Source organism: Trichosurus vulpecula, chromosome 1, assembly GCF_011100635.1.
Source record: "Trichosurus vulpecula isolate mTriVul1 chromosome 1, mTriVul1.pri, whole genome shotgun sequence".
Lineage (NCBI taxonomy): Eukaryota > Metazoa > Chordata > Mammalia > Diprotodontia > Phalangeridae > Trichosurus > Trichosurus vulpecula.
Window position 1 is genome coordinate 532249849 of NC_050573.1, and position 26835 is coordinate 532276683.

The following is a 26835-nucleotide window of genomic DNA, read 5'->3' on the forward strand; positions in this document are numbered from 1 at the left end:
TTAATTGATGAATCTGGTGGCCTTTTTTCAGTTCTTACCCTTCTTGACCTCTCTTCAGCCTTTGACAATACCCATCACCCTCTCCTACTTGATACTGTCTTCTCTCTGGGTTTTCGTGACACTACTTTTTCTTGGTTCTCCTCCTGTCTATCTCCTGACTATTCCTCTCGGTCACCTTTGCTGGATCTGCATCCACATCATACCATTTATCCTTGGGTGCCCCACAGGACAATATACTAGGCCTTTTCTCTCTATATACTATTTCATTTGGTGATTTCATCAGCTCCCATAGATTCAGTTATTGTCTCCATGATGATAATTCTCAGATCTATTTATCCAATCTAAAACTCTCTCCAGTCTCACATATCTAACTGCCTATTGAACGTCTCTGAAGTGGATGTCCTATAGACATCTTAAACTCACCATGTTCTAAACTGAACTCATTATCTTTCCCCTGCAAAACCTTCCCCTTTTCTTAACTTCCCTGTTACTGTTGAGGGTAGCATCACCCTCCCAGTCACCTAGGCTTGCAACCTAAGTATCATTCCCATCTTCTCATTCTCTCATATCCCCCTCCCAATCCAATCTGTTGTCAAGGCCTATCAATTTTGCCTTTGTGAAGTCTCCTCTGACAGTACTTCCCGTCCTGTTCCATCTTCCTTACCTCATACATGGACTGTTACAACGTCTGCCTGCCACAAGTCTCTCCCTACTCCAGTCCGTCTTCTACTCAGGCTTCAAAGTGATCTTCCTAAAACACAGTTCTGAACATGTCACTCCCCTACTTGCCTCCAGGATCACACATAAAATTATCTCTTTGTTGTTCAAATCCCTTCATAACCTGTCCATACTTACCTTTGGAGTCTTCTTACACCTTGCACCTCCATCCCCCATGTACTCTGAGATCCAAAGGACACTGACTTCTTCAATACACTCCATTTCCCACCTCTGGACATTTTCACTGACTGCCTCCTGTACCACCACCTCCACCTCCACCCCCCAAGCCTGGAATGCTTTCCTTCCTTCTCTCTATCTCCTGGCTTCCTTGACTTCCTTCAAATCCCAGCTAAAATCACACATTCTGCAAGAAGCCTTTCCTTTAATTTTTTTGGAGAGGGGAAGGCAGGGCAATTGGGGTTAAGTGACTTGCCCAAGGTCACACAGGTAGTGTGTCACATGTCCCAGGCTGGATTTGAACTCAGGTCCTCCTGACTCCAGGGCCGGTACTGTACTCACCTAGCTGCTCCCAGGAAACCTTTCCTGATCCCCTTTTATTCTAGTGCTTTCTGTCTGGAGGTTGTCTCTAATTTATCCTGTATAGAATCTTGTTTGTCAATAGTTGTTTATCATATGATGTCTCCCTATTGAACTGTGAACTCCTTGAGATCAGAGGCTATCTTTTACCATTCTTTGTATTCCCACAGTTTAGCACAGTGTCTGGCACATAGGAGGCACTTAATAAATATTTATTGACTGTCCAACCATTCATGCATTTATGGAATAATAGGATCATAAATCTTTGAAGGAGATTCCTACTTTGATTACCTTATCATGGCATGAAGATAAACCTGGGTCCTCAGTGGTTCAGATGATGATGATGATGATAATAATGATGATGTTACATTTAATTTATAACACTATTCCTCTTGGCTGGTGGTAGACATTGTTTTCATCTTTTTAACAGATGGAGATTTAGATATAAAGAAAGCTCTTCCTACCTCCACAATGTCCCTCTCTCCTCCTACACCCCATGCCCACCTTCCACACTGTTGGAAGGGTAGTCTTCCTTATGCATAAATACCATTTCCTTTACTCAGATATCTTCAGTGGATTAATCCCTGTTGCCTACTAGATACTGTTCAATTTCTTAGCCAGGTGTTCAAGACTTTCCACAGCGGGCTGCTGCCCTATCTTTCCAGGCTTATGTCATAATACTGATCACCGTGCTCCGACTACGTTGGCCTATACATACTTTGCTGGCTCTGGGCTTTTGCTCATGCTATTCCTTGTGCCTGAAATATCTTTCCTTCTTTTCTTTGTCTGCTAGATATATATATTCATCATCCAAAGCCCAGCCCAATTGCAATATCTTCCTTGATCCCCATCCATCTCTCCCTCTCCTCCCCCCACTAACCAATAATCCACATTTTTTCTCTGTGGTAGTGGCAGGAATACTGGACTTGGACTCATGAAGACCATAGCTGAAACTCCACCACTGATGCGTATCCACTTATGTGACCACTGGCAATTCACCTAACCTCTCAGCCTCAGTTTTCTCATCTATGAAACAGGAATAATATTACCTACAGTATGTACCTTCACAAGAGGGTTATGAGGATCAAATGATATAATATGTCTTCAACATTTTTCCAAACCTTAAAGTGTTATATAAATATCAACCATGATTATTTTTACCTCCCTAATGAATATAGCATGTAATAAATATTTTACACATCTGTGCTTGTATCATACTGCCTAGTAGTCCATAAATTCAGTGAAGGCAGGAACCCTGTCTTATATGAGCTTTGTGTTTTTCCCAGCATGTAACACAGTGTTCTGTATATTATAGATACTTAATAAATTCGTATTGAGTTAAATTATCCCTCTGTTAGAAGCTTGAAAAACTTATTTTTTCTAAACTTTCCTACCTAATCCTCATCTTTTCACAATGCTTCACTTGCCCAGCTCTTTCTTATTCACTTAGATGTTATAGTTATTGGTGTATGTGTCATTTACCCATGCAGGACTTCAAGCAGCACTAGGGTGGGAACTGTGCCTCATTAAAACTTTGCATTTCCCCAGGACCTATGATGGCAGCTCTGCACTTAGTAGATGTTTAACAAGAGTGTGTTAAATTGAATGGAATAAAGATTATGTAAATTGTGGGAAAGTAAGGAGTTAAAAAAATCACCTGGGTGAGGACTGGAGAGGAAAGGGCAACAGTTCATGTCTACAAGTCCCTCCCCACCCCCCCACCCCCCAAAAAAGCTAATTCAATACCAGGCTGCTCTAAGAAAGACATATTGTCTGGAACATTAAAGATGAACCAGAACCACCTGCCACTGTTGAGTAGAGCCATGGATGGATGTCTCTCTTCCCCAATCTATCCTTCGTCTCCCCATTGTCCAGTTCCCGTCAGGCACAAGGCATCAACTGTTGGCTAAATCTGACCCCCTCATCCATCCCTCTACTAATTGCCCTGCTGCTTTCTCTGTCAGAGTCTAAGAACAACCTGGCCTTGCTAACCACCATGATCTGAATGTGTACGTGAGTCCCCCTTTATGTATTGTCTTGTTCAATTAGAATATGACATCCACGAGGGCAGGACTTGGCTCCATTTTCTCTTTGTCTCCCCACTGCTCAGAACTGTGCTTAATAAATAATTTTCTAGCGCATTCCATTCCACTAAGGACGGTGAAAATGCCATTGTTCTTTGCCCAGGTCAGATCATATCTGATCCATTGCATTCAGTTCTGGGTATGACATTTTAGGAGAGACATTGACAAGGAAAGCTTGCAGAAGAGGGTAACCAGTATGGTGGAGGGATGAAAAAACATAATGGGCGACATATATGTGTATGTGAACATACATATACATACACACACATGCACTATACACACATGCATATACATATATACATCTTTAAGGTTTTCAAAATATTATCTACACCTACCTATGTGTATACACAACATGTTGAAATTTAGGCCAAAATACATAAATGTATGTACATATAGATCTACATATATAATATATTTATACACATATGTATATACACATGTATATGCGCACATGCATAGATATACATATATATAAAATTTGGTCTTCACAAAAACCCCTTGTAGATGCTATTATCCTCATTTTACAAATGAAGAAACTGAGGCACATAGTGGTTAAGTGTCTTGTCTAAGGTCTCTTAGTCACTAAGTGTTTGAATGAGCATTTGAACTCAGGTCTTCCTGTTTTCAAGTATTCTTCCCAACCACCCCCACCCGCCAAGTATTCTTACCCCTATGAAAGAACTAGGAATGTTTAGTCCAAAGAAGACAAGATTTAGGGGTTGGAAATGGGAGTGGGGTGTCATTATCACTACCTTCAGGTATTTGAAGGGCTTTCATGCAGAAGAGAATTAGGCTCACATTGCTTGACCTCAGATGACAGAACTAGGAATAGTGGGGACAGAGTTAGAGAGATAAGGTAGATTTTACACATACATACATATGTACATATATATGTATGTATATATATACATACAATAAGTATATATATATGTATGTATATCACCCATCTGTTTGTCGGTCTGTGTCTGTCTATCTATTCATCCATCCATCCATCTATCTATCTATCATCTGTCTATGTCTTTGGGCTTGCTAGAAAGAAAAAAAATTTCGTATTATTTAGGGCTGGATAAAAGTCGACTGGGATACCTTGAGAGTGCCCCTTCTCTGGAAGTTTTCAAAGGGAAGTTGGATAACCACTGATCTGGGAATTCTCTCATTTAGATTTGGATAGAACTAGATGGTGTTTGAGATCCTTCCCCACGCTCAGATTCTGTTATTCTGTGACTTGCTTAAAGTCATAGTTAGTTATTAAAAGAGCCAAGTGCAGAATTATAAAGTCTCCTTAGTTCAGCATTTTACATGAAGAACCCTCCTGTGCATTTCTAAATTGCCCTCTTCAATGAAAGAAGCTATTTTAATGAATCAACAATTCTTTGTATTTTGAATTAAAAATAAAAAGAAATACAAGTGAGCTAGCAGTTGTGACATGTAAACATCCCACATGGTACACATGGCAACATGTATCTAGGTGTTTCCAAGGGAATTTTAGGTGCCTATTGGTCTTTCAAGACTCCACTGGGCAAACACACACACAAAGATATGTCCATACACACAAATATATATCTGCATACAAATATATATATATACATATACACATATTCAAAAATGCATATATACATATATGCAACTATATAGATGCAAAGATAGGTATATATGATATATAATCTTATTTATGTATAGATATACATATACATACATATATTCAAAGATGCATAAATATCTATACATATATGGAACTATATCTATGTAAATATTAACTATACATCTTGTATGTATACACATTATATATATATATTCACATACATACATATATACACACACACACATATACGTGGATTCAAAGATGTATTAGCTCAGGGAAGCTCTGAGATTCTGTCAAACCATTTGTAACTGACATCAACAGTTACACCAGTAAATACATATAGAGAACATAAAATGTGTTCTCGTAGTTTAGAACATACAAAACACACATTCCTGACCTCTAAGAGGTTAGGATTGAAAGGATATGAGACTTTCTAGCCATAATCACTTTCCTAAACTGTTCCTCAGGAGGCCCTTTATAGAGCAGTTTTATCATCTGCTAATGTTATTGGGTCAAGCTAGGTTGGGCAAGGCCACAAGGGGCTATTTTTTTTCCTCTAGCAGATTTCTGTAATCGTGCCACTCCTCTAGATGGCACAGTGGATAGATTGGTGGACTTGGAGTCAGGAAGACCTGCGTTCAAATTCCACCTCAGCTACTTGCTAGCTATGTGACACTGCACACTTAACCTGTCTGCCTCAGTTTCCTTATCTGTAAAAAGGGATAATAGTAGTACTGACCTCGCAGGGTTGTGAGGATCAAATGAGATAATTTTTGTAGAAGTGCATTGCGAACCTCGCACTGTTAAAATGGTAGTTGTTACTATTTTAAAATCTTCCATCTCCTGTTGCTCACCCTGCAAAGGATAGACTTCTGATCCTGGCATTCCAGGCCCCAGGGCCACCCTATACCTATAGCCAAATTTCAGAGTATTCCCCTTTTACAGGAGGCAGTTTTGCCGAGAGAATGCTGGATTTGCATTCAGAAGGTTCAAAAGCAGTCTCTGCTACTTACTATCTGTGTGACCCTTGGGAAAGTCACTTCGCCTTTCGTGGTTGAAATTTACTTGTATGTAAAATGACGAAGTCGGACTAGAGGACTTCTAAGGTCCCTTGTAGCTCCACTGATTAGCCCCAAAGCCAAGAGAAGGGGAAGATCAAGAAAAGAAAGAAAGATCCCAGCTCACAGATCGTAGAGCCCCAGGAAGTACAAACTTTAAGCTGTTTCCTACTGGGGCTATTTTCCCAGAATTAGTATGCTTTCTTCCACTGCAGTCTACCACCTCAACCCCTAACTTTTTTTTTCTATGAAAATTGTTTTCAAGTCACTTTCTGGTTTAAACCAGTCAAGGTTTTCCAGGCAATACTGAATGACTCCTTCCTCTCTTCCCATGTCCCTACCCGATCCCTTTCCACTCAGACTCAAAACTTAGCACATTCTGGGGAATAAAGGAGTTGGAAAAGCATCGGAAAGGGAAAAAAATTGAGGACGCTTTTTATTTTGTTTTGTTCTGTTTTGTGTTTAGGTGCTTTGGAGGGACCTTTGACTGCCCAGCTCAACCTCCTCAGCCTCTTTCCATTACTTAGGAACAGTTTTCCCTCTGAAACAATAACTTGCATTTCTGCTGCACTTGGAGCACTTTATCCATAGCAGCTCTGAAAGGAAGATAGTCTAAGCATTACAATACCTATTTTATGGGTGAGAAAACAGAGGCTCAGATAAGTTAAGTGACTTAATCTCACAAAGTCAGGAGCTGCTAGTTAGAGGAACAGTGTGGCATGGTGGTTGGAGTGTCAGATGGAGGCTGGAGGACCTGGGTTCAGATGTTACCTCTTCTATTATGATCCATATGACCATGGGCAAATCTCTTCACCCAGCTGGATCTCAGTTTCCTCAACTGTAAAATAGGATAGGATAACATTACCACAACATCAAAATGCTTTGTAAATGATAAAAATGCTTTGTAGCTGTTAGTTATTATTTTAATGCAGGGGTTCTTAATTTTTTTCATGTCTTCGACCCCTTTGGCAGTTTAGTGAAGCCCGTGGATCCCTTCACAGAATTATGTTTTTTTTGAGGGGGGAAGGCAAGGAAATTGAGGTTAAGTGACTTGCCCAAGGTCATGCAGCTAGTAAGTGTCAAGTGTCTGAGACCTGATTTGAACTCAGGTCCTTCTGACTCCAGGGCCGGTTGCACCACCTAGTTGCCCCAGAATTATGTTTTTAAATGTTGTTGTTCAGTTGTTTCAGCGGAGTCTGACTTTTGTGACTCTATTTGCGGTTTTCTTGGCAAAGACACTGGAGTGGTTTGTCATTTCCTTCTCCAGCTCATTTTACAGATAAGGAAACTGAGGCAACCAGGGTTAAGTGACTTGCGCAGGGTCACACAGCTAGCAATCGTATGAGGCCAGAACTGAACTCACGGGGATGAGTCTTCTAGCAGCTAGGTGGTGTGGTGACTAGAGTGCCGGGCCTGGAGTCAGGAAGACTCATCTTTCTGAGTTCAAATCCAACCTCAGACACTTACTAGCTGCCTCAGTTTCCTCATCTGGAGAAGGAAATGGCAAACCACCACAGTATCTGTTCCAAGAAAACTCCAAACAGAGTCATGAAGAGTCAAACACAACTGAAATGCTGAACAGCAACAACGAGTCTTCCTGACTCCAGGCCTGGCACTCTATCCACTATGCCTGCCTAGCTGCCCCATGTTTTTAAATGCATAAAATGAAATACCAAGGATTATGAAGGAGTCCAATTATATTGAAATACACTAACAAAAAATATTTTTTAAAAGTCCGCAGACTCCATGCTAAAAGCCCCTGTTTTTAATAATGCCTATTACAGATCTATAGTTTCTTTGTCCTTTATGTCTATTAGATTGAGTTTTACAGTATGGTTCATTCAGACACTAGCCACACATTTACTGACTGAATTGGCCTTGGAAAGTTTTTAAAGCTCATTCCCAATGGAGCCTGTAGAATTTCCAAGCATGGAACACCACTTAGTTTTTGCCAAAGCTGGCAAACACATGAGGACAGAATAAACTTTCAAGTAAAACAATGAAAACTTATTATGGTTTTGTGACTCGTACACCAGAGTCCTGCAGGAATAGCCTTATTTTCAGAAAAGGAGCTGAGACAAAAAAGAAGAAGGGAGAAGGGCGAGAAAGAGATAGATTTTTGTCCTCCCCTTGATTGAATTGAACCTCAAGGTCAAGAATCAACAAAAACGAAGGGAAGAAGAGCGCCTGCTAACTTTGGAGTCAGAGGTTGAATTGTGGAGGCGTTTTTTTGTTGTGTTCGACTCTTTGTGACCCCGTTTGGGGTTCTCTTGGAAAAGATACTGGAGTGGTTTGCCATTTCCTTCTCCAGCTCATTTTACAGATTAAGGAACTGAAATGAACGGGTTAAATGACTTACCCAGGGTCACATAGCTAGAAAGTGTCTGAGACAGGATTCAAACTCAGGTCTTCCTGACTTCAGGCCCAAAGCTCTATCCACTGTGCCACCTAGCTGCCCGTTGGAGGCAGAGGACCAGGTTTCAAATTGAAACTCTTCTAATTCCTACTGTGGTGATCTTGAGAAGGGCAGCTAGGTGGCATAATGGATCGAGTGCTGGGCCTGGAGACAGGAAGACCTGAGTTCAAATTTGGTCTTCAATACTGCTTGCCTCAGTTTCCTCATCTGCAAAAATGAGCTAGAGAAGGAAATGGTGAACCCCTCCAGTCTCTCTGCCAAGAAAACCCCAAATGGGTCATAAAGAGTCAAACACGACTGAACAGCAACAGTCTTGAGAAAGCCACTTAACCTCCATGGGGTCTCAGTTTCTCCATTGGTACATAAGGATTTTAGACTAGAAACAGGGTGTCTTAAACTTTCCACTCATGACCCCTTCAGCACCTCTTAAACTGTGGATCAGTTTATGGGGTCATATGGAGTCAAGACCCACAGTTGAAGCCAGAGGATTTCTTTTAGGGGTTCTTTCCAGCTCTATTACTTGAATCATCCTCTGACTCCACAAAGATGCCAGAAGGAGCACTGAGATTCAGCAAACCCGGGTTAGTAGTGCCTGTTTTCTGCTGCTGCTTAGCTCTGTGACTTTGGGTAGAGCTGCTTCCTTCCATGGTGCCTCAGATCCCCCCTTTTTAGGATGAGAGAACAACTAGAGTGAGGGGTGGGGGTGGGGAAGCAAACTACTGACAGCTGCCTGTTTTCATTCACCTGTGGACTGAGAATGGTTTTTCTTTTTGCATCTTAAAAATAAAGCTGTGGTATTTAAAAATGTAAAAAAGCCCAACATTCTTAGCTCACAGACCATATAAAAACAGACAAGAGGACTGAATTTGTCCTCTGGCTGTATTTTGCCAAATCCAGGACTAGATGGTTGTTTTTTTCCTAAAACCAACTCCTAGTTTTATTTGTTAATTCCATGGTTTTCTCACACTCAATTTTATTTATCTCATCTTTACTTTTTAAGATTTCAAATTTTGTGTGTAATTTGGCATGTTTAATTTGTTCTTTTTCTAGTTTTTATAGTTTTTCAACTCCATGCAATTCCACAATTCTGTAGATCCGACTTGCTCTGATTTGTTTCCTCATTGTGGTTCATTCTGTTCTTCTTGAGATGGTTGCTTAAAAAAAAAACCTTAATAACAACAAATGCCCCAAAATAAATAAATACACAAAAACCTTACCTGTGGATTCCAAAGTGGATTTTCTTTCCTAAGGAGTAAAAAGGCAGCTAGGAGGCTTAGTGGATAAAGTACTAGATGTGGAGTCAGGAAGGCCTGAGTTTGAATCCTGCCTAACTTCCTAGCTTCGTGACCCTGGGTAAGTTATTTGACCTCTCTCAGCCTCAGTTTCCTCATCTGTAGAAAGGGGATAATAATATCACCTACTTTCAGGGTGGTTCTAAGGATCAGATGAAACATATATAAAGTGTTTTACAAACCTTGAAATGCTCCATAAATGTTGGTTATAATTATTTTCCCCTCCTCTTCACCAATCCCCATTTTTTCTCAGTCGAGAACCTTGGCTAGCGTTCCTTTCTTCCTAGGTATCTTCCCTTTGAACTGGATGTCCAAAGGTCAGACAGGGCCCCAGGAGAAGAAGATATTTATCCGCTTTATTCTTTAGAGATTTTTCTTTGTGGCCATCCGAGAGAGGACGGTGTGTCTCTTTCCACAGCGTCCTTTCAGGGTTTGCCAGGTTATCATTCCGTTTGGGAATCGCTGTTGAAACCATACTGCCCATTTTGATGATGGTTAAGTCCCAACTTGTCAGACAGGCCAAATGGTTATTCACAGGATGTTTTCCCTCTCCCGTGGATCAAAGGAGGTTGTGGTTGTGGTTTGGGAAGGGCCGTATGTTAGAGAAGGGCCTATGATACATGATGTCCCTAACCCTACATTTCAAGCTAAATCTGGGGAGTAGAAGTGGGGATAGATAGGATGGAAGTGGACTTCTCCATCTACAAGTGATTCATGATTCATTCAATCAGTAAAGACTTGTTGTTTAATGAATGAATCAAATAACTTAGGAGTGAAGAATGAAATAAGGATGAAATAACTTAAGCTAGAACAAACGGTACCTTCCATTTGTCAGGCTCTGCAGGGTACAGGGTGTAAGAGATAGAAAGACAAACATGAAATAATCCTGTCCTCAAGCATCCTGCGTTCTGGAGGGGTCAGGGAGCAGGAGGCAGAGCATAACACGTAACACAGATTAGTCAATGCGAAATGCGTACAAAGTTAAGTTCTCAAAGAAAATGATTTTATTTATTCACATAACCTCTTCTCTCCACAGGGCCTCTTCCCACTATTGCCAGAGGAAATTCTCTCTGCAAAAATTTCCTCTCAGGTGAGTTTTTTTGCAGCCGTGTTCATTATAAAAGCAAGCATTTTAAATGAATCACTTAGTTTCCAGCAGGGCTGTTTGATGTGTCAATATATGTTTGATTTATCCTCTATTCACCTCCCTAGCTGCCTTGTACTGTTACTACCCAAACTGGTGGGATACTTTTGCCTAGGTTTTCCTGATCATACCCTCAGTGAGAGAGCCTCTTGGCTCCTTCGTAAAGAGAGGAGGCTAAGGCATTGATGTTGGGAGTGGCTCAAGGCCATCCAGTTTGTCAGGGGCCTGGTTCAAAGAGCTCTCTCTAAGGCACTGGGAGCAAGGCTTTGTCATTGGGGAACAAAATGAACTCTAAGTAGCCACACCCAGGTAGCTAATAGCACTGGGTAGCACCTCATATGACTAATACGGATGTCATATGCATAGGCATTTAATCCAGTTATGGAGAAAGGAGGAAGCGATAGAATCTCAGATGGACTAAGAAGTCCAGAGGTGGTCCTGAGTAGTATTCTCTGAGTATGTCTAGACCCTAACTTATCGGGCATTAGCAAAAGGGTAGAAGATTTGGTTTATACAACATATCTTCCTTATAACATTCACCCAGCAGCCCTGGTGAGATGGGGCCCTCCTAAGGTCTCAGAAGTCATCAAATACAGGCCCGTCATTTTACAGATAAGGAAACCGAGGCCATGAGACTCAGTTGTTTCCCTGGGTTACATAAGCACTATTGGAGGTAGAATTTGAACCTAAATCTTCTGACTCCACAGTGAATATTCTTTCCACCCTATAAAGCAGCCTTCAAACAGTGGGAGCCTGGTGCAAATCACAACATATTCTCTCCTCACCCACCAACCATCCTCCATTTTTATTCAGGAAAAACCAGGTTCAAATAAACATCAAAGGCAGTCTTGAAGGGGAAAAGGAAATGACAAAGGGGCTGTCTTAGGTGTGAGTCCCTGGATTATTTCTTTTTTGTTTTTTTGGCTTCATGTCTCTGGCACTTAGGACAGTGCCTAGACACAGCAGTTGCTTAATAAATATTTGTGGAATTGGATTACACTGAATTGAATGCATGGAAATATATGAGTAAGCCCGCCCTTTTGCCTTGGAAAAGTATGGAGGTGGATGGGAGTCATATATAAGACTCAGATCTGTCTCACCAGCTTATCAGAAAACTAAGTCTTCCCCAAGTTATAGCCCTTGTCATTTAGTTGAATTCTGTATTTAGTTGTATGATTCTTCATGATCCCATTGGAGGCTTTCTTGGCAGAGATTTGCCATTTCCTTCTCCAGGTCATTTTATAGATGAGGAACTGAGGCAAACAGGGTGAAATGACTTACCCAAGGTCACACAGCTAGTAAGTGTCTGAGGTCAGATCTGAACTCATGAAGATGAGTCTTCCTGACTCCAGGCCCAGAGCTTTATCCTACTGCCCTAAAGTGGGGGTCTCAAAAATCAGTTCTTGACATGGATAATATGGCGCCTACAGGTAAAGAAACTGAGGCAGACAGGATTACGTGATTTGCCCAGGGTCACACAGCTAGTAAGTGTCTGAGGCCATATTTGAGTCAGTTAGAAAGACTCCAGGGCTGGTGCTCTGCGTGCTGTACCACCTAGCCGCCCAAGTTATAGGCCAGCCACTATCAGCCTAGCCTGTCCTGGCCCAGATTTGTTGATTAGGGAGAAGTCCAAAACTCCAGCTAAAAGTGAATTTTTCTAGGTTAGCTAGAAATCCATGAATTTCATCCTACCCTTCTCCCACATTCCCAATAATAGCAAGGAGTTAGATTATCTCCATCCCAGGTGCAGCGTTTTGGGTCTGCAGGACACATAACAACAGATTTCCCTGGTTTGCTATTCCTGGCTATACATTTATACTTTGAGCCTATTGCACTTTTTAGCCTTTTATGAAGAGGAGAGTCCCAGGACTGGAGATTGAGAAACAGAGCATTTAGATTCCAGGCAAATCTGTGCTCTAATCCTGAGAGAGCCCTGCTCCTGTTTTTTAAGGGTAGCATTCTTTTGGGTCACCAACAGGAAATACACAGTGTCCCCAAACAATCATGGTTTTCTATTTCTGTTGATTGCACTTCTGTGAAGTTAAGATATTTTCCTTTTATGTTTTTTCCCAATTTCCCTGCTCCCCAGGCTTCTTCTCCATCCTCAGAACTGACAATGAAATCATACCGCAAGTTGCCTACCCGTGTGACTCATGCCCCTGGTCCTTATGGTGAGGAGGAAGAAGAAGAGGAAGAGGAGGGAAATGAGCCTGGCTCCCCTGCTGCCAAGAAGACCCTGTTCCTCAGGTGGCGGTGGCTGGGGGTTGTTGTGATAGTGGGAGCTGGCCTGTTGGGGGGCACCTTCTGGGCCATTAGTGTGCGGAGACTTCCTGTGGAGCCTCCGGGGAAGTGTATCTCTGTTCCTGAGTCCCAGAGATTTGACTGCTACCCTGAACGGGACACAGTGGTGACCCCAGAACTCTGCCAGAAGAGAGGTTGTTGCTTCCTTCAGAGCAGCAGCCAGGGAAGGCCACCCTGGTGCTTCTACCCCCCTGATTTCCCCAGCTATACCTTGAAGACATTGAACAGGACTGAGCTAGGCTTCCTGGGTGTGCTGACCAGGTCAGTGAAGACCTATTACCCTCACGATGTGCTAGAGTTGCAGCTGCAGGTGGATTTGGAGACAGATACCCGGCTACACATCAAGGTGGGAGAATTACGTCCTTCTCTTCTTCCTAGTATAGTAGAATCATAGATTTAGGGCTAGAAGGCAGCCCAGGGATTTCAGTCTAGTCCCTCATCTTAAAAATGTGGAAACTGAGGCCTAGCAAGATTAAATGACTTTCTCAAGAACACACATGTGTAGCGAGGGGGCACAGTGGATAGAGTGCCAGGCCTAGAGTTACCTTCCTGAGTTCAAATCCAGCCTCAGACACTTATGGGCAAGTTACTCAACCCCATTTGCCTCAGTTTCCTCATCTGTAAAATGAGCTAGAGAAGGAAGTGGCAAACCACTCCCATATCTCTGCCAAGAAAACCCCAAATGGGGCCACAAGGAGTTGGACATGACTGAACAACAACAAAGTCACACAGGTCACGAAGCAGCAGAGCAAAGATTTGAACCTTGGTCCTCTTCACTCCAAGTCCAGTTCTTTCCACTGTGTGACCCTGGCGTCACCTGGAGCTTCTTTGCAGATCTATTACAGGAAGTGTTCCTTACTTCAAAATAAGTTTAACTTTAGGTTTGATATAAAAATGCATAGAAATCTGCCTCCATCTTTCCTAGTTTCTTTTCTCCCTCTTTCGACCCTCAACCCAGAAATGGAGGGGACTGTGGTATGGACCTATAATTTTCCTGCTGTAAGGAGGTAGCTAGGTAGCTCAGTGAGTAAAGCACTGAGCCTAGAGTCAGAAAGACCTAAGTTCAAATCTGGCCTTAGATGTTTACTAGCTGTGGCAACCTGGACAAGTCACTTAACCTCTGTTTGTCTTAATCCACTGGAAAAGGAAATGGCGAACCACTTCTTTTGCCAAGAAAACCCCATGGACAGTATGGTCCATGAGGTCACGAAGAGTCAGATATGACTGAATAACAACAAGGAGCTCCAACTGTGGAAATTCCCTCTAGCAAGCTTGTCAACTTATACAAATTATGGTCTTGAAGTGTTGCCTGGTGGCACTGAGATACCCTGACTTGCCCAGGGTCTCATACAGCCAGTGTGTGTCAGAGGCAGCTTGAACCCAAGCCTTCCTCATGAGGAAGCCAACTACAAAGGTCTTGATCCATGATATCATCAGGGTAGGGAACACCTAGTCTAGAAATGTGCCTCCCTTATGTTGATCAGCCACTGGTCTTGTCCTCTTAGAGGTAGCTGTCTGGGGTTATCGCAGGGTTCAGTGACTTATTCGCCTGTGCCCATACAGCCAGTGTGTGTCAAAGGTGGGACCTGAAATTGGAAATTAGCCTGTCTCCAAGCTTTTGCCCAGAATATATGCCTTTGACAATTTTCTCTTGGTCTCAGCTACCTCCCACTTCACTGTGCCAGTGTGACTGGCAACTTTCAGATGAGGAGGTCAGGAAGACTGTTCCTGAGAGATAGGAGAAATGAGATGGTGGTGTAGGGAAAAGGGAAAAGGTGGGGGTGGGGTGGCAAGTCATCTGTTTGCCTCACAGGGAGACTCAACAGATTCCCTTCTCTCCCTACCCCCCTGCTCCACCGCAAGCAGCCTCTCACTGGGCCCCTTTTCTACCTTCTGCACGTGGGGATGCGTGTCCTGTCCAAATGCCACATGGTCACTTCTGCCATCATTCTCTTTGTCACAGCTGACTGATCCCAACAACTCCAGATACGAGGTACCTCTGGAAGTTCCACCAGCCATGAAAAAAGCAGAGCATCCCCTCTACAGCCTTGATTTCTCCAGGGATCCCTTTGGGATTTTGGTGAAACGTCGGGGGTCAGGAGTTGTACTGTGAGACTTCCCTCTGTTTTTTCTCTTTCTCCATTTGAGAGTGTTTGCATATGTTCTCCTTCCACCATTTTCATAAAGGCCTGCAGCCCTGATCTGCCGTTTCCTGAAGATGCCTCTGAAAGGAGTGGGTTAGTTTATCATCAGACTTTGACTCATTTTAAGGCCCAGCCTTACGTTGGTCCAGCTAGCATGCTGCACTCTAGAGCAGTCTAGAGTGCTAGAGAATTTTAGGTGCAAATTCGAATCATATTAAAATGCAAGTGGAAAATGTTTAACAAAAATAAGTAAAAATACAATAAGACATAGATAATGTTAATCTGTGGTTTTCTAAGTCACCATGCAGCCTGCGGGGATCTGTTTCTATTCAAATATGACACCATTGCTCTAGAGTACTGAATGACCTGTAAGGTTAGAGACATCTAGAACCTTGGATTAGAGAAGATGTCTCTCACCATTTCTCCTTGACCTTTGTTTACTTGTGGAAGATTTCTTTTGTTTGCAGTCAATGGACTGAGTTCACTGCAGGCCTTTTACTATCTTGAGGGCTAATTGCTTTCCTACAATTTTGGAGAGATGTTATACCTTGGAGAGAGGCAGCCAAGTGGTGTAGTAGATTGAGTATTGGACTTGGAATCAGGAAAATCTGAGTTGAAATCCTACCTCAGACGCATACTAGCTGTGTGACTCTGGGCAAGTCATTTAACCTATAAGAGTTTCTCATCTATAAATTGGGAATAACAAAGCACCGAGCTCACAGAGTTGTTCTGAGGATCAAATGATCAAATGAGATAATATAAGTAATGTACTTTGCAAACCTTAAAAAATTGTAGAGATGTTAGCTATTATTTATTATTAATCTCAGCAGAAAGAGACCTTAGAGATCAAAAAATCATAGACTGTTTGAGCTAGAAGGAACTTACGGGCTATGTAGTCCCACCCCCTAACTTTACAAAAGAAGAAATTGAAACCCAGAGAAATTAGATGGCTTGCTCAAGCTGATCAACCCAGCTGATCAGTGGAGAGCTGTTCTTGGAGCCAAGTCTGCTGACTTCCAGTCCAATGGTCTTTCCCCTCTGCTACACTACTTCCAGTAGCGTTTAAGCAAGGGAATACCCTCTCTGAATGCCTTCTCTCCAGGAAGCTAACTTGGGGCCAAAATTCCTTCATCCCAACCAAGTCCACTGCCTGAGAAGATAGATTTTGGGCAACATCTCATCTGGTAGAGGAGCCGGGGTCTGAAGAGAAGTTGTGCTCCCAGTCAGAAACATACCACATCAATAGAGCCAGAAATATCAGCCCAGAAGACAAAACCCTTGACTTTTCTCCCTCTAGTTTCTATGCTTAATTTCCTTTTGCTTTGACTAGCTGAAAGTCTCTTCCCACCTTGCCCCACCTCTCCCCTTTCTCATCTTTCCCTCTGAGTGTCCCGTAGCTTCATTAGAATGGCATTCCTGCTATCCCAGTTCCAACTAAAAACCACCTCCATAGAAACTTTAATTAGCAGAGGAAACAATTGACACCTCCACTTGAGATTAGGACTGAGTCTTTCTACCTTTAGGGTCAACCCCATTCTTCCTTCTTGATACTCAACCCTTGTTAAACCTGCCCACCTACCCACCCCCACCTGCACACACACACACACACACACACACACACACACACACACACACACACACACTTCTTTCTCCACCCTACCATCAGCTAAAGATGAAAGTCCAAACCTTACCAGCATTGCTGAGTCATGGTTTGGAAACCCAGTAGTGATGGCTGCTGGTTTTTCAGTGGTTGGTGAAGTGTTTACTAAATATAGTTAGCATTCAGCCATTGGTGAAACACTTTGGTAAAAGACATGTGGCAACTCTTCTTTCAGAAAATGTAGTAGGCTTACTGAGATACTGTGTTATGGAGTGATAAATTCACATTTTCCTTTCCTCCGCCTCCTCCCCATCCATCACACATTCCCCCCCATGATCTCCCTTCTGTGCTTCCCACATTTTTTTATTTTCCAAAACCCTTTCCCCAACATTCTATCTGTTGCTTTTCCCTCTCTACCTTTTCATTATCTCCCTTTCTCATTCCTTCACTTCACTCTTCCACATCCCACTTCTCCATCCTTCTCTACCCTTTCATACCTTTCTTCTCCAGGTTGAACACAACTGTGGCTCCATTAATCTTTGCTGACCAGTTTCTCCAGATTTCCACCCTTCTTCCATCTGAGTTCCTCTATGGGCTGGGGGAGCACCGCAGTGGGCTTCTTCACCACTTCGACTGGACCACCCTGAGTTTTTGGGCCCGGGATGTTCCACCCACGGTAGCCATTTTCCATTTTCTACCCTCATACCTGTTCCATTCCCCCTAACCTCCCACCCTCACCTCCCTTGGGTTATATATTCCGTCTATGAGGCTCTTCCCCACATCCTTCTAGAGAGCCATCAGATGGCTAAGCCCTTAACCTCTTGGTGGATGGAATTATTTTTAATGAGTACTTTGGGTGTACTCAGCATCTGAAATTCACAGCTAAGATGAGGGTACCTTTTTCTAGTGGCCTAATGGAGCTGAGGGGAGCCTCTGGTAAATAACTTTCTGGTTTCCCTAATAAAGTCTCTTGAGCCTTTAAAAGCCAGGGCATCTGGTACTCCAGTCAGAAGTACAATACTAGAACCTTCCTGGGTTCTAGAGATTTCTAGTTTGAATACTTTGCTAACATCCCTACCTCTCCAGGCCCATGTCCTATTCCTTAGAGTTATGTAGTTCTGTTATTAGTATTATAGGAAAAGCTTATCAGAATATCTCTGCGCATACGATATTATCTGATATTCCCCATTGATGCAGACACAGGATTTTGGAGCCGGAAGGAATCTTAGCAATTGTTTAGTATACCCTCTTCATAGGGGCAGCTGGGTGGTGCAGTGGGTAGAGTGCCAGGTCTGGAGTCAGGAAGATTCATCTTCCTGAGTTCAAATCTAGCCTCAGATACTTCCTAGCTGTGGACCCTGGGCAAGTCACTTCACCTTGTTTGCCTCAGTTTCCTCACATCTGTACAATGAGCTGGAGAAGGAAATGGCCAACCACTCCAGTGTCTTTGCCAAGAAAACCCCAAATGGGGTCATGAAGAGTCAAACATGATTGAACAACAAACTTCATTTTACGGATGAGAAAACCTGAGGCCCAGATAAAGGAACATCCCCCAGGGAGTTAGGGATGTGTTGTTGAAGCCACACTCCTTCCCTGAGATCCAGGATATCTACTTTCCTCCAGTGCTTTTCTTTTTCTCCCTGCTCCCTCCCTTCTCCATTCCTATACCCTTTTCTTTCCATTGCCTTCCTCTCCTTTAAATGTAATCCTCTTTTTTGTAATCTAAGTCCTGAAAGCAATTCTACGTCCATGTCCCCTCCCTGTGGGAGAAATTATTCCGATCACTAGCCCCAGGACTGAACTATGTTCTCCCTTTGCCTGCTGTCCAGTGGTAGAGTCAGAGATCTTAAATGGGAGCTCTATTTGGGCTAACTGGGCCTGGAATGAGCTTTGAGGGGCATGCTTCTGTTTGCTCTTGGCCTACCACTTTCCTTCCCAAGCCCTTTAATCACTTTGGGGACCTGGTAAAGGAAAAGCAAGCAGGTGTTCTCACCACATTTATTTCATCCACAGGAGTCATACAATCTTTATGGGGTACACCCTTTCTACCTGAATATGGAGGAGGCAGGATCTGCTCACGGTGTTTTCCTCCTGAATAGCAATGCCATGGGTAAGTGGGGACTTCTGCTGCTCTAGGGCATCTCCTTGGGTGAAGTCCTCAGGACGTAACAGCTCCCATGCCATTAGAATGATCAGCGAGCATCTACTGTATGCCTGCTATGTCCAAGGCCCTGTGCTGGGTGCCACAGGCGATACAAAAATGACTAAAACAGATTCCTTTCTCCCAAGAGGCTTACAGTTGGACAATGGAGCTAAGGTATACATGACTGGAAAGCGAAACAGCAGTAAAAGATGACGTATGTGAAAGAGAGATTAGATCATATGGAAGAGAAATTGAATCACACGGCAGAGGTTAGACTCGTTTTGCTAATTCATCCATAAGCATTTATTAAGCACCTACTGTGTGCCAGGCACCTTCCTAAGCAATAGATATACAAAGAGGTAAAAGATAATCCCTGCTCTCAAGGAATTCACAGCCTAATGGGGGAGAGAACATGCAAACAATTACGTACAAACGAGATAAAACAGGATTTTGTTGCTGTTGTTCAGTCGCGTCCGACTCTGTGACCCCATTTGGGATTTTCTTGGCAAAGATACTGGAGTGGTTTGCTGTTTCCTTCTCCAGCTCATTTACAGATGAGGAAACTGAGGTAAATAAGGTTAAATGACTTGCCCAGGGTCACATAGCTAGGGTGTGAGGCTGAATTTGAACTCAGGTCTTCCTTGCTCCAGACCTGCTTCACCACCTAGCTGCCCATCAATTCCGGATAATTTGGAGTTAATATCAGAGGGAAGGTACTAGAATTAAGGGGGATTGGGAAAAGCTTCTCAGAGAAGGTATGATTTTAGTTGGGGCTTGAAAGAAACCAGGAGGGATACATGAGAAAGGAGAGTCTTCCATGTATGGAGCACAGCCAGTAAAATTGCCTGGAGTCTGGAGATGGAGTGTCTTATCTGAGGAGCAGGAGGGAGGCCGGTGTTACTGGTTTGAAGAGTCTGTGGGAGTCTAAAGTGTGAGAAGACTAGAAAGGCAGGAGGGGGCCAGTTCGCAAAGGGTTTTGAATACCAGAGGCATTTGTATTGGAGTGACATGGTCAGATGAGTACTTTGGGAAGATTAATTTAACAGCTGAGGAAAGGTGGGCTGGAGTGGGGAGAGACTTGAGGTGTGGAGACCCACCAGCAGGCTATTGCAACAGTCCAAGCTCGAGACGATGCGGGCTTGTGCCAAGTTGGTGGCAGCGTCAGAGGAGAGAAGGGTTATATGTGAGAGATGTTACAAAGGCAAAATCAATTAGAATGCTTATCGAATGAATGAATCCAGGAAAGAAAGGAGGGAGAACATTCTTCGTAGGGGATGCCAAAGAAAGGTTGGTTAGTTGTTACAACCAAAGCTTTCTTTTTGATTCGGTTAGATGAATGTAGAGGGTCTGGGATCTTTATTGCAGAAGCCTTCTGGCCTTGGATATAACCAGAGAAGGGGCCAATTTTTCAGGGCTAATTTGGGGCAAAAGAAATAGCCCAAGACCAGAAGGTGGCTGCCTGGCTGCCCTGAGAACTGAGTGAGACATCTGTTTCCTGACTTGGGCCTGGTTCTTTAGCAATTTTCGAGCAGTTTAACCACACACACACACAGTTGCTGAATCATTTGCTTAAAATTCCACTTTCCCTTGTGCCCTTCCTCTGGCTCCCTGCACCTCTCCAACCCCTTCCCCCACTGCCTCGGTATCCTCAGAGGGCAGCTTCTGGTTTGGAGATAGAAACCCACAATGTGCTCTGCACACAGCTGGGCCCTCCTGAGGCTTTCTCATGAGCTAACTAACAGTCTAACTGCTGGCCAGGGGAGTGAGTTTCCTCTTGCCTCCCCTCTTCCTTTGGGAGGGGAAATATGGCGCCCCCGCCTACCCCAGAGCAGGAGCTGCTGATCTCCTGACCTAAGACTTGACCAGTGGGTGGGGAGCCATCTAACAATGACTATCAATCTTGTAACAACACAGCTTATTATTATCCAAATTTATATATACAGGTGGAAGGCCCAGGTTTCTATTAATGTGCTGTGTGACTGGGCAAATCTCTTTACCTCCCTGGGTCCTAGTCTCCATGTCTGTAAAATGTAGTTTCCCTCAATTAGCTCCTGGAGGGGAGGGACTCTTTTATTTTTGGTCCTTGCGTCTCTATGGTGCCTGTCATTTAGAAGTCTCTGAATAAATATTTGCTGAGTGAATAAATGCATTTAAGCAGCTAGTTGGGGCAGTGGACACAGTGCTAGAGTTGGAGTCGGGAAGACCCGCGTTCAGATTCTGCCTCAGACACTTCCTAGCTGTGTGTCCCTGGGCAAGTCAGTTAACCTCACTCAGCCTCAGTTTCCTTACCTGTAAAATGGGTGTAGTAATAGCCCTCCCCTCAAAGGTCGTCATGAGGATCAAATGAAGTGATATTTGTAAAGCGCTCGGCAAACTTCAAAGTGCCACGTAAATGTCAGTTGTCACCGTCGTTCATTATTATGAGTGAAAAGGTCGCCACATCTGATGTCCTTCTCAACTCTGACGTTCTCTGGCTCTCTCATACCCAGTAAAAAAGTATGGTCCACAAACACACGGCGTGTTAACAGCTGACATTCAGTTAAGATGCACAAAGTGCTTTGCTTGCACTAGCTCATCTGATCCTCGTAATAACCCTGCGAGATAGGGAATACAAATGTTAATAGACCAATTTTACAGGTGAAGAAACAGGTTTAGTGAGATGAAAGTAACGTGCTCATATCGTATGGTTCTGGCTCAGGACTGGGCCAGAATTTGAGCCTGGATCTCCTGGCTCCTTAGGGGACCCTAAGTATCCTCAGAATTGGCCTCTTGAGTGAGAAAGGCAAGGCTTATTATTCCCATTTCATAGATAGGCCCGGAGAAACTAAGTGACTTCTGGATGACGAATAAGGGAGTATGGTGAAGTAGACGCCAGGACCCAGGACTACTGGCTGAGGGACCCAACTTTTAACTCCGAAGCCAGTTCTTTTTCCACTGATTGTCTCTCTCTAACTGTGTCACATAACAATTGATAGATAAGGCAGAGGCTAGTCCTGTTTCTTGACAGGATGTTCTGATATCAGGCCCAAGTTTCCTTCTTTGAAGCTTCCACAGGAGCTCCTGGTCTGTCCTCTGGGGCCAAACCAAACAAGTTATATCTCTCTTCCACGTGGTAACCCTTCAGATGCTGGAAGGCTGCTCCTGTATCCCCTTAAGTGGACCCTCCCCAGTTCCTTCAGTCGATCTGCAAAAGGACTCAAGGCCCTCCCTCCCCTCTCCCGCCTCCTCTCCTCCCATGGCTGCAGTTGCTAGGGATGACTGCTATGACCTTGCTCCAATCAGCAGCATCAGCAGCTTCCAGCTTCCTTCCCAAAAGCCATCATCGATTGATTGCTTCTCTCCTTGAGATGACAGTTGGCATGGCCTGGTGGAGAGAAGACCTGGATTCGAGTGTCACCTCTTTCACATACTAGTGGTGTGACCCTGGCCAAATCAATTAACCCCTCAATGTTCTAGGAAACCCATTTAGACTATATGTGGCAGAAAATGTGCCAACTTGCATGGGTGGAAAGCATTTTCTAGCCAGAGAGTTCCATATACAAATGAAAACATAGGTCCAGTCCCCTTCCTTGGTGAAGGGAACACCACACTTTCAAGGCATCTGAATCTCAGTGTTGTTCAGTTGTGACTGATCCTTCGAGACCCCCTTTGGGGTTTTCTTGGCAAAGATACAGGAGTGGTTTGCCATTTCCTTCTCCAGCTCATTTTACAGATGAGGAAACTGAGGCAAACAGAGTTAAGTGACTTGCCAGGGCCACACAGCTAAGAAGTGTCCATGGCTGGATTTGAACTTAGGGCTTCCTGACTCAAGCTCTATCTACTGTACCACCTAGCTGAACCACAGTAGGATGATACTAACTTCTGTTCTCTATTTCTTTCCCAAGAGGTGGTTCTGCAGCCTGCTCCCGCCCTGACATGGAGGACCGTGGGGGGGATTCTGGATTTTTACATCTTCTTGGGGCCAGATCCAAGCTCTGTTGTCCAGCAATACCAGCAGGTCATCGGTGAGTATCCCCACCTGTTTCTCCTCCACTTCTCCCTTTTGCTCTGGTCTTCGGCATCAGCTTTTCATAAAATCCCACCTGGAGTGAGTGACCTTGGTGTCTGCCCTCAGTCCCACCCATCATGACGCAGTCACCTCCTCACATTCTCTCCTAGTCATCACTGCTGCCTCATCTTTCTCCGTCAGTGAGACAGTTGTTATTGCTTGCTCTCTTCCCTGTCCCTGTCAAGGTGGTTGTTGCTGTAGAAGTGCCAAGCTGGCTGGAATCCATAGTGAAGACAGGAGGCATGAGAGGGGAGGGCAGGCAATTCAGTTATCTTTCAGTAAATAAGTGGATTACAGACGAGTTTTCAGATTGTGCATGGAAAGAAGCTAGCAGGGATCTCTCATGAGTCCTTAAGGACAGAAGTCTGTCCCACTGATCTGGGCTTAAAAAGTACCCTTGGAGCACCTTATAAACTTTTGTTTCTATCTTAAAAGGAAATTTGGCATTTGCTCGGTGGCCTCAATATTTTCTGAACTTTTCCAAGGTGAGGTAGCGGCAGTGGCTCTGGAAATGCTCCCCAGTGGCCTGGCCTCTTGGATATTTACCCAGTCTTCTCTGTCTACTACCCTCTTGTCCAAGGACCAGTCACACTCCATATGGACTCATTGAAGGTCAGCCATATTGGAAAAGAGAATCGAAGATATAGGAGAGATTCAGGTAAATAACACAATTCCCTTTTCCGACAAGGCTGACCTTCAATGAGTCTAGCCTCCCCCCTTTTCCTTTTTGTTTTTTTTTTTTTATATGGACCACTTCAAGAATTTGCCTGTCATCCTTGCTCAGGGGCCGTGCTAATCTTCTTGGATTTGTTCCAATTTTAGTACGTGTGCTACCAAAGAGAGCACCTCCCTCCCTATTTCTTGAGGGCAGCTAGAGGATGCCTTGGCTACCCCTTTGAGCAGTGCATGACAGCTGGCTGACTGGCATCTTTGGCTCAGATTTTCTACGTGGAAGACAAATCCCAGCGATGGGCATAGGGAGTCTGGAGAGCGTGTCCTTGGACAGTCCTGTGTGAAAATGTTCTCTCAGCCTTCCCTCTGCCCAACATAAGCTTTTGCCCTGTTATAGAGGGATACGAGAAGCTGAGGAGCCATTCAATCATTCATCTGCTAAGCAAATATTTGTTAGAACATTATAGTAGATGTTAAGGGAAATGCAAATTTTAGGTAACAAAAATCTATTTTTTCCTCACTCCCACATCTCTCCCCTCTGGGAAAACAATAACAACAGCTCTAACAAATATGCATAGTCAAGCAAAATAAATTTCTACATACTCACATATGTACACACGCACACATGCACACACGCACATAGCCATTTGGCCAGCTAGGTTGGTGCAGTGGATAGAGCACTGGGCTTGAAATCAGGAAGACTCATCTTCCCGAGTTCAAATGCAGTCCTAGATACTTCCTAGCAGTGTGACTCTGGGCAAGTCACTTAACTCTGCCTCAGTTTCCTTCTCTGTGAAATGAGCTGGAGAAGGAAATGGCAAACCACTCCAGTATCATTGCCAAGAAAATCCTAAAATGGGGTCACAAATAGTCACAAATATAGAGCCTAATACATACATATGCATGTGTGTGTATAAAAGTATATATACACATATTCATATATATAATATATGTGTGTGTATGTATGGGGGTGAGGGGGAGCTAGAGATAGAGAGAGTCTATTTCTGCACCCAGATTCCACTGCCTTTCAGTGGGGGCAGCACAGTTGTTGCATTCTCAGTTCTTTAGCAAGTCTTTTTTTGCCTCCAGTCATTCTTCCTTCCTAGCTATTCCTCATCGCATGCCACTGGAATAATCTTTATTATGTATCGGTCTGTTCACAGCATTTCTCTTCCAGAAACCTGCTGTGGCTCACTAGTGCACACAATTAGGTTTTAGTTACTTAACTCGGCTGTCAGGATCCTCCTTAGTTTGGTGGCACTACACCATTCCCACCCCATCTCATAGTACTGCTCTCCACATGGTCTCCATGTTCCCCAGATGTACCATTGTGCCCTCCTGTGTGCCTTCACCCATCCTTTGAGTCTTTGTCTGGGTTCCTAGCCATCCTTCAAGGCCCATCTAGAATCCTGCCTCCTCCATGAAGTCTTCCTCAATCTTTCCTCTCCTTTCTTCCTTCCCCTTCATACCTGATCAGTAATGGGCAGCTAGGTTGTGAAGTGGATAGAGTGCCCAGCTTCAAGTCAGGAAGACACACCTTTTGAATTTAAATCTGGCCTTAGAAACTTACTATGTGACCCTGGGCAAGTCACATAATCCTGTTTGCCTCAGTTTTCACATCTGTAAAATGAGCTGGAGAAGGAAATGGCAAACCATTCCAATATCTTTGCCAAGAAGACCCCAAATGTGGCCATGAAGAGTCAGACATTACTGAAAACAGCTGAACAACCACAACAATGAACTTTACCCACTGGTTCACTTAGTACTTTGTTTTATAACTCTAATATGGGATGAGATGGAATGAGATGGGACCTATGATTTCATGGGTGTAGGGAACTCACAGTGAGGAAATTTCTTCTACCGGCACCTGGGACATTGAGAGGTTGACTAACTTGCCAAGGATGACCCAGCCAGTGTATATCAAGGTTGCATTTTATGCCAGGTCCTTGTGTTGCTAACTAAGATCATCTCGCTCTACACCGTGCTGTGCTGACTCTTCTGGCAGCTTCTTCCTAAGGCAGTCCGTTCCACTTTTAGACAGTTCTAATTCTTAGGAAGTTTTGAGCTGAAATCTGTCTGTTTATAACTTCTACACACTGTTCCTAACTGCTCATTGGGATCTAGCAAAACGTGTGTAATCTCCCTTCTGCATTGCCATACCTGAGGACAGCTCTCGTATGCCCTGAAAATCTTTTCTTTTTCAGATTAAACATCTCAGGTTCTTTCTACCAATCCTTCGATGTCGTGAATCTTTTTGCCATCCTTACCGGCCTACTCTGGATGCAGTCCAGATTGTGAATGTCCTTTTAAATGGTGGCACCTAGAACTGAACATGGTACTCTAGAAACGGACAGGCTATTATGTGAAATGACACTATGCCCCTCCTGATGCCATCTAGGTCCAAAGTTTTTTTTGTTTTGTTTTTTTGTCTTCTATGTCATACAACTGACTCATGTTGATCTTGCTTTTAGTTAAATCCCCAGATCTTTTCCTTTCAAACATTTTGTCTAGCTATATACTATCTTCCACTTATGTAGCAGATTTTTTTTTAACTCAAGATTTTTAAGTCCTTGAGATGATGCCAAGGCATACGGTACAAAGGAAGACTGTGACCCGTCATGTAGGTCATGAAAGAAATGAGGAAAATCAAATGACTTGAATATTAGAAGAGGACAGAAACAGGGATTGGGATAGGTGGTACATGTGCATTGTATGAATCTCAAGAAATGTAAAGTCATTGAAAGATGGTGGTAGAAAAATGGTCTGAATGTTCAGTAGAGAGCAAGGATAAGGCCTGGCCCTATGAGTGAGGAAGAGCAGTTTTCAATGAAGAGATTTCCAAGAGAAGGTGTGCTGTCAGGTTTGAGTGAAAGCAAGTAAATAGAGGAAACACTGCTTGAAAAGTTCAAGGATATAAGGGAGTTAGTTAAGAATTGGCTCCTAGGTGGCCTAGTAGATAGAGTGCCAGGCCTAAGGTCAGGAAGACTCATCTTCCTGAGTTCAAATCCAGCCTCAGGTACTTACTAGCTGTGTGACCCTGGGCAAGTCACTTCACCTTGTTTGCCTCAGTTTCCTCTTCTGTAAAATGAGCTGGAGA

General features: G+C 43.6%; 1 protein-coding gene and 1 non-coding gene across 5 annotated transcripts in view; one reads left to right on the forward strand and one right to left on the reverse strand.

The window, feature by feature from the left end:
* LOC118833896 (lysosomal alpha-glucosidase-like) overlaps positions 1-26835 on the forward strand; it is a 76255-nt gene that overhangs the window by 7447 nt on the left and 41973 nt on the right. For all 4 annotated transcript variants that reach the window (XM_036741312.1, XM_036741313.1, XM_036741314.1 and 1 more), the window contains exons 2-7: positions 10723-10776; positions 12920-13477; positions 15095-15240; positions 17386-17551; positions 18889-18985; positions 22903-23022. In XM_036741312.1, the coding sequence (XP_036597207.1) occupies positions 12947-13477; positions 15095-15240; positions 17386-17551; positions 18889-18985; positions 22903-23022 (1060 nt within the window). In that variant the 5' untranslated portion in view covers positions 10723-10776; positions 12920-12946. The remainder of the gene's footprint in view (positions 1-10722; positions 10777-12919; positions 13478-15094; positions 15241-17385; positions 17552-18888; positions 18986-22902; positions 23023-26835) is intronic.
* LOC118835034 lies at positions 23806-23912 on the reverse strand. The gene has a single exon (XR_005009398.1). It is a non-coding gene; the product is annotated as a U6 spliceosomal RNA (small nuclear RNA).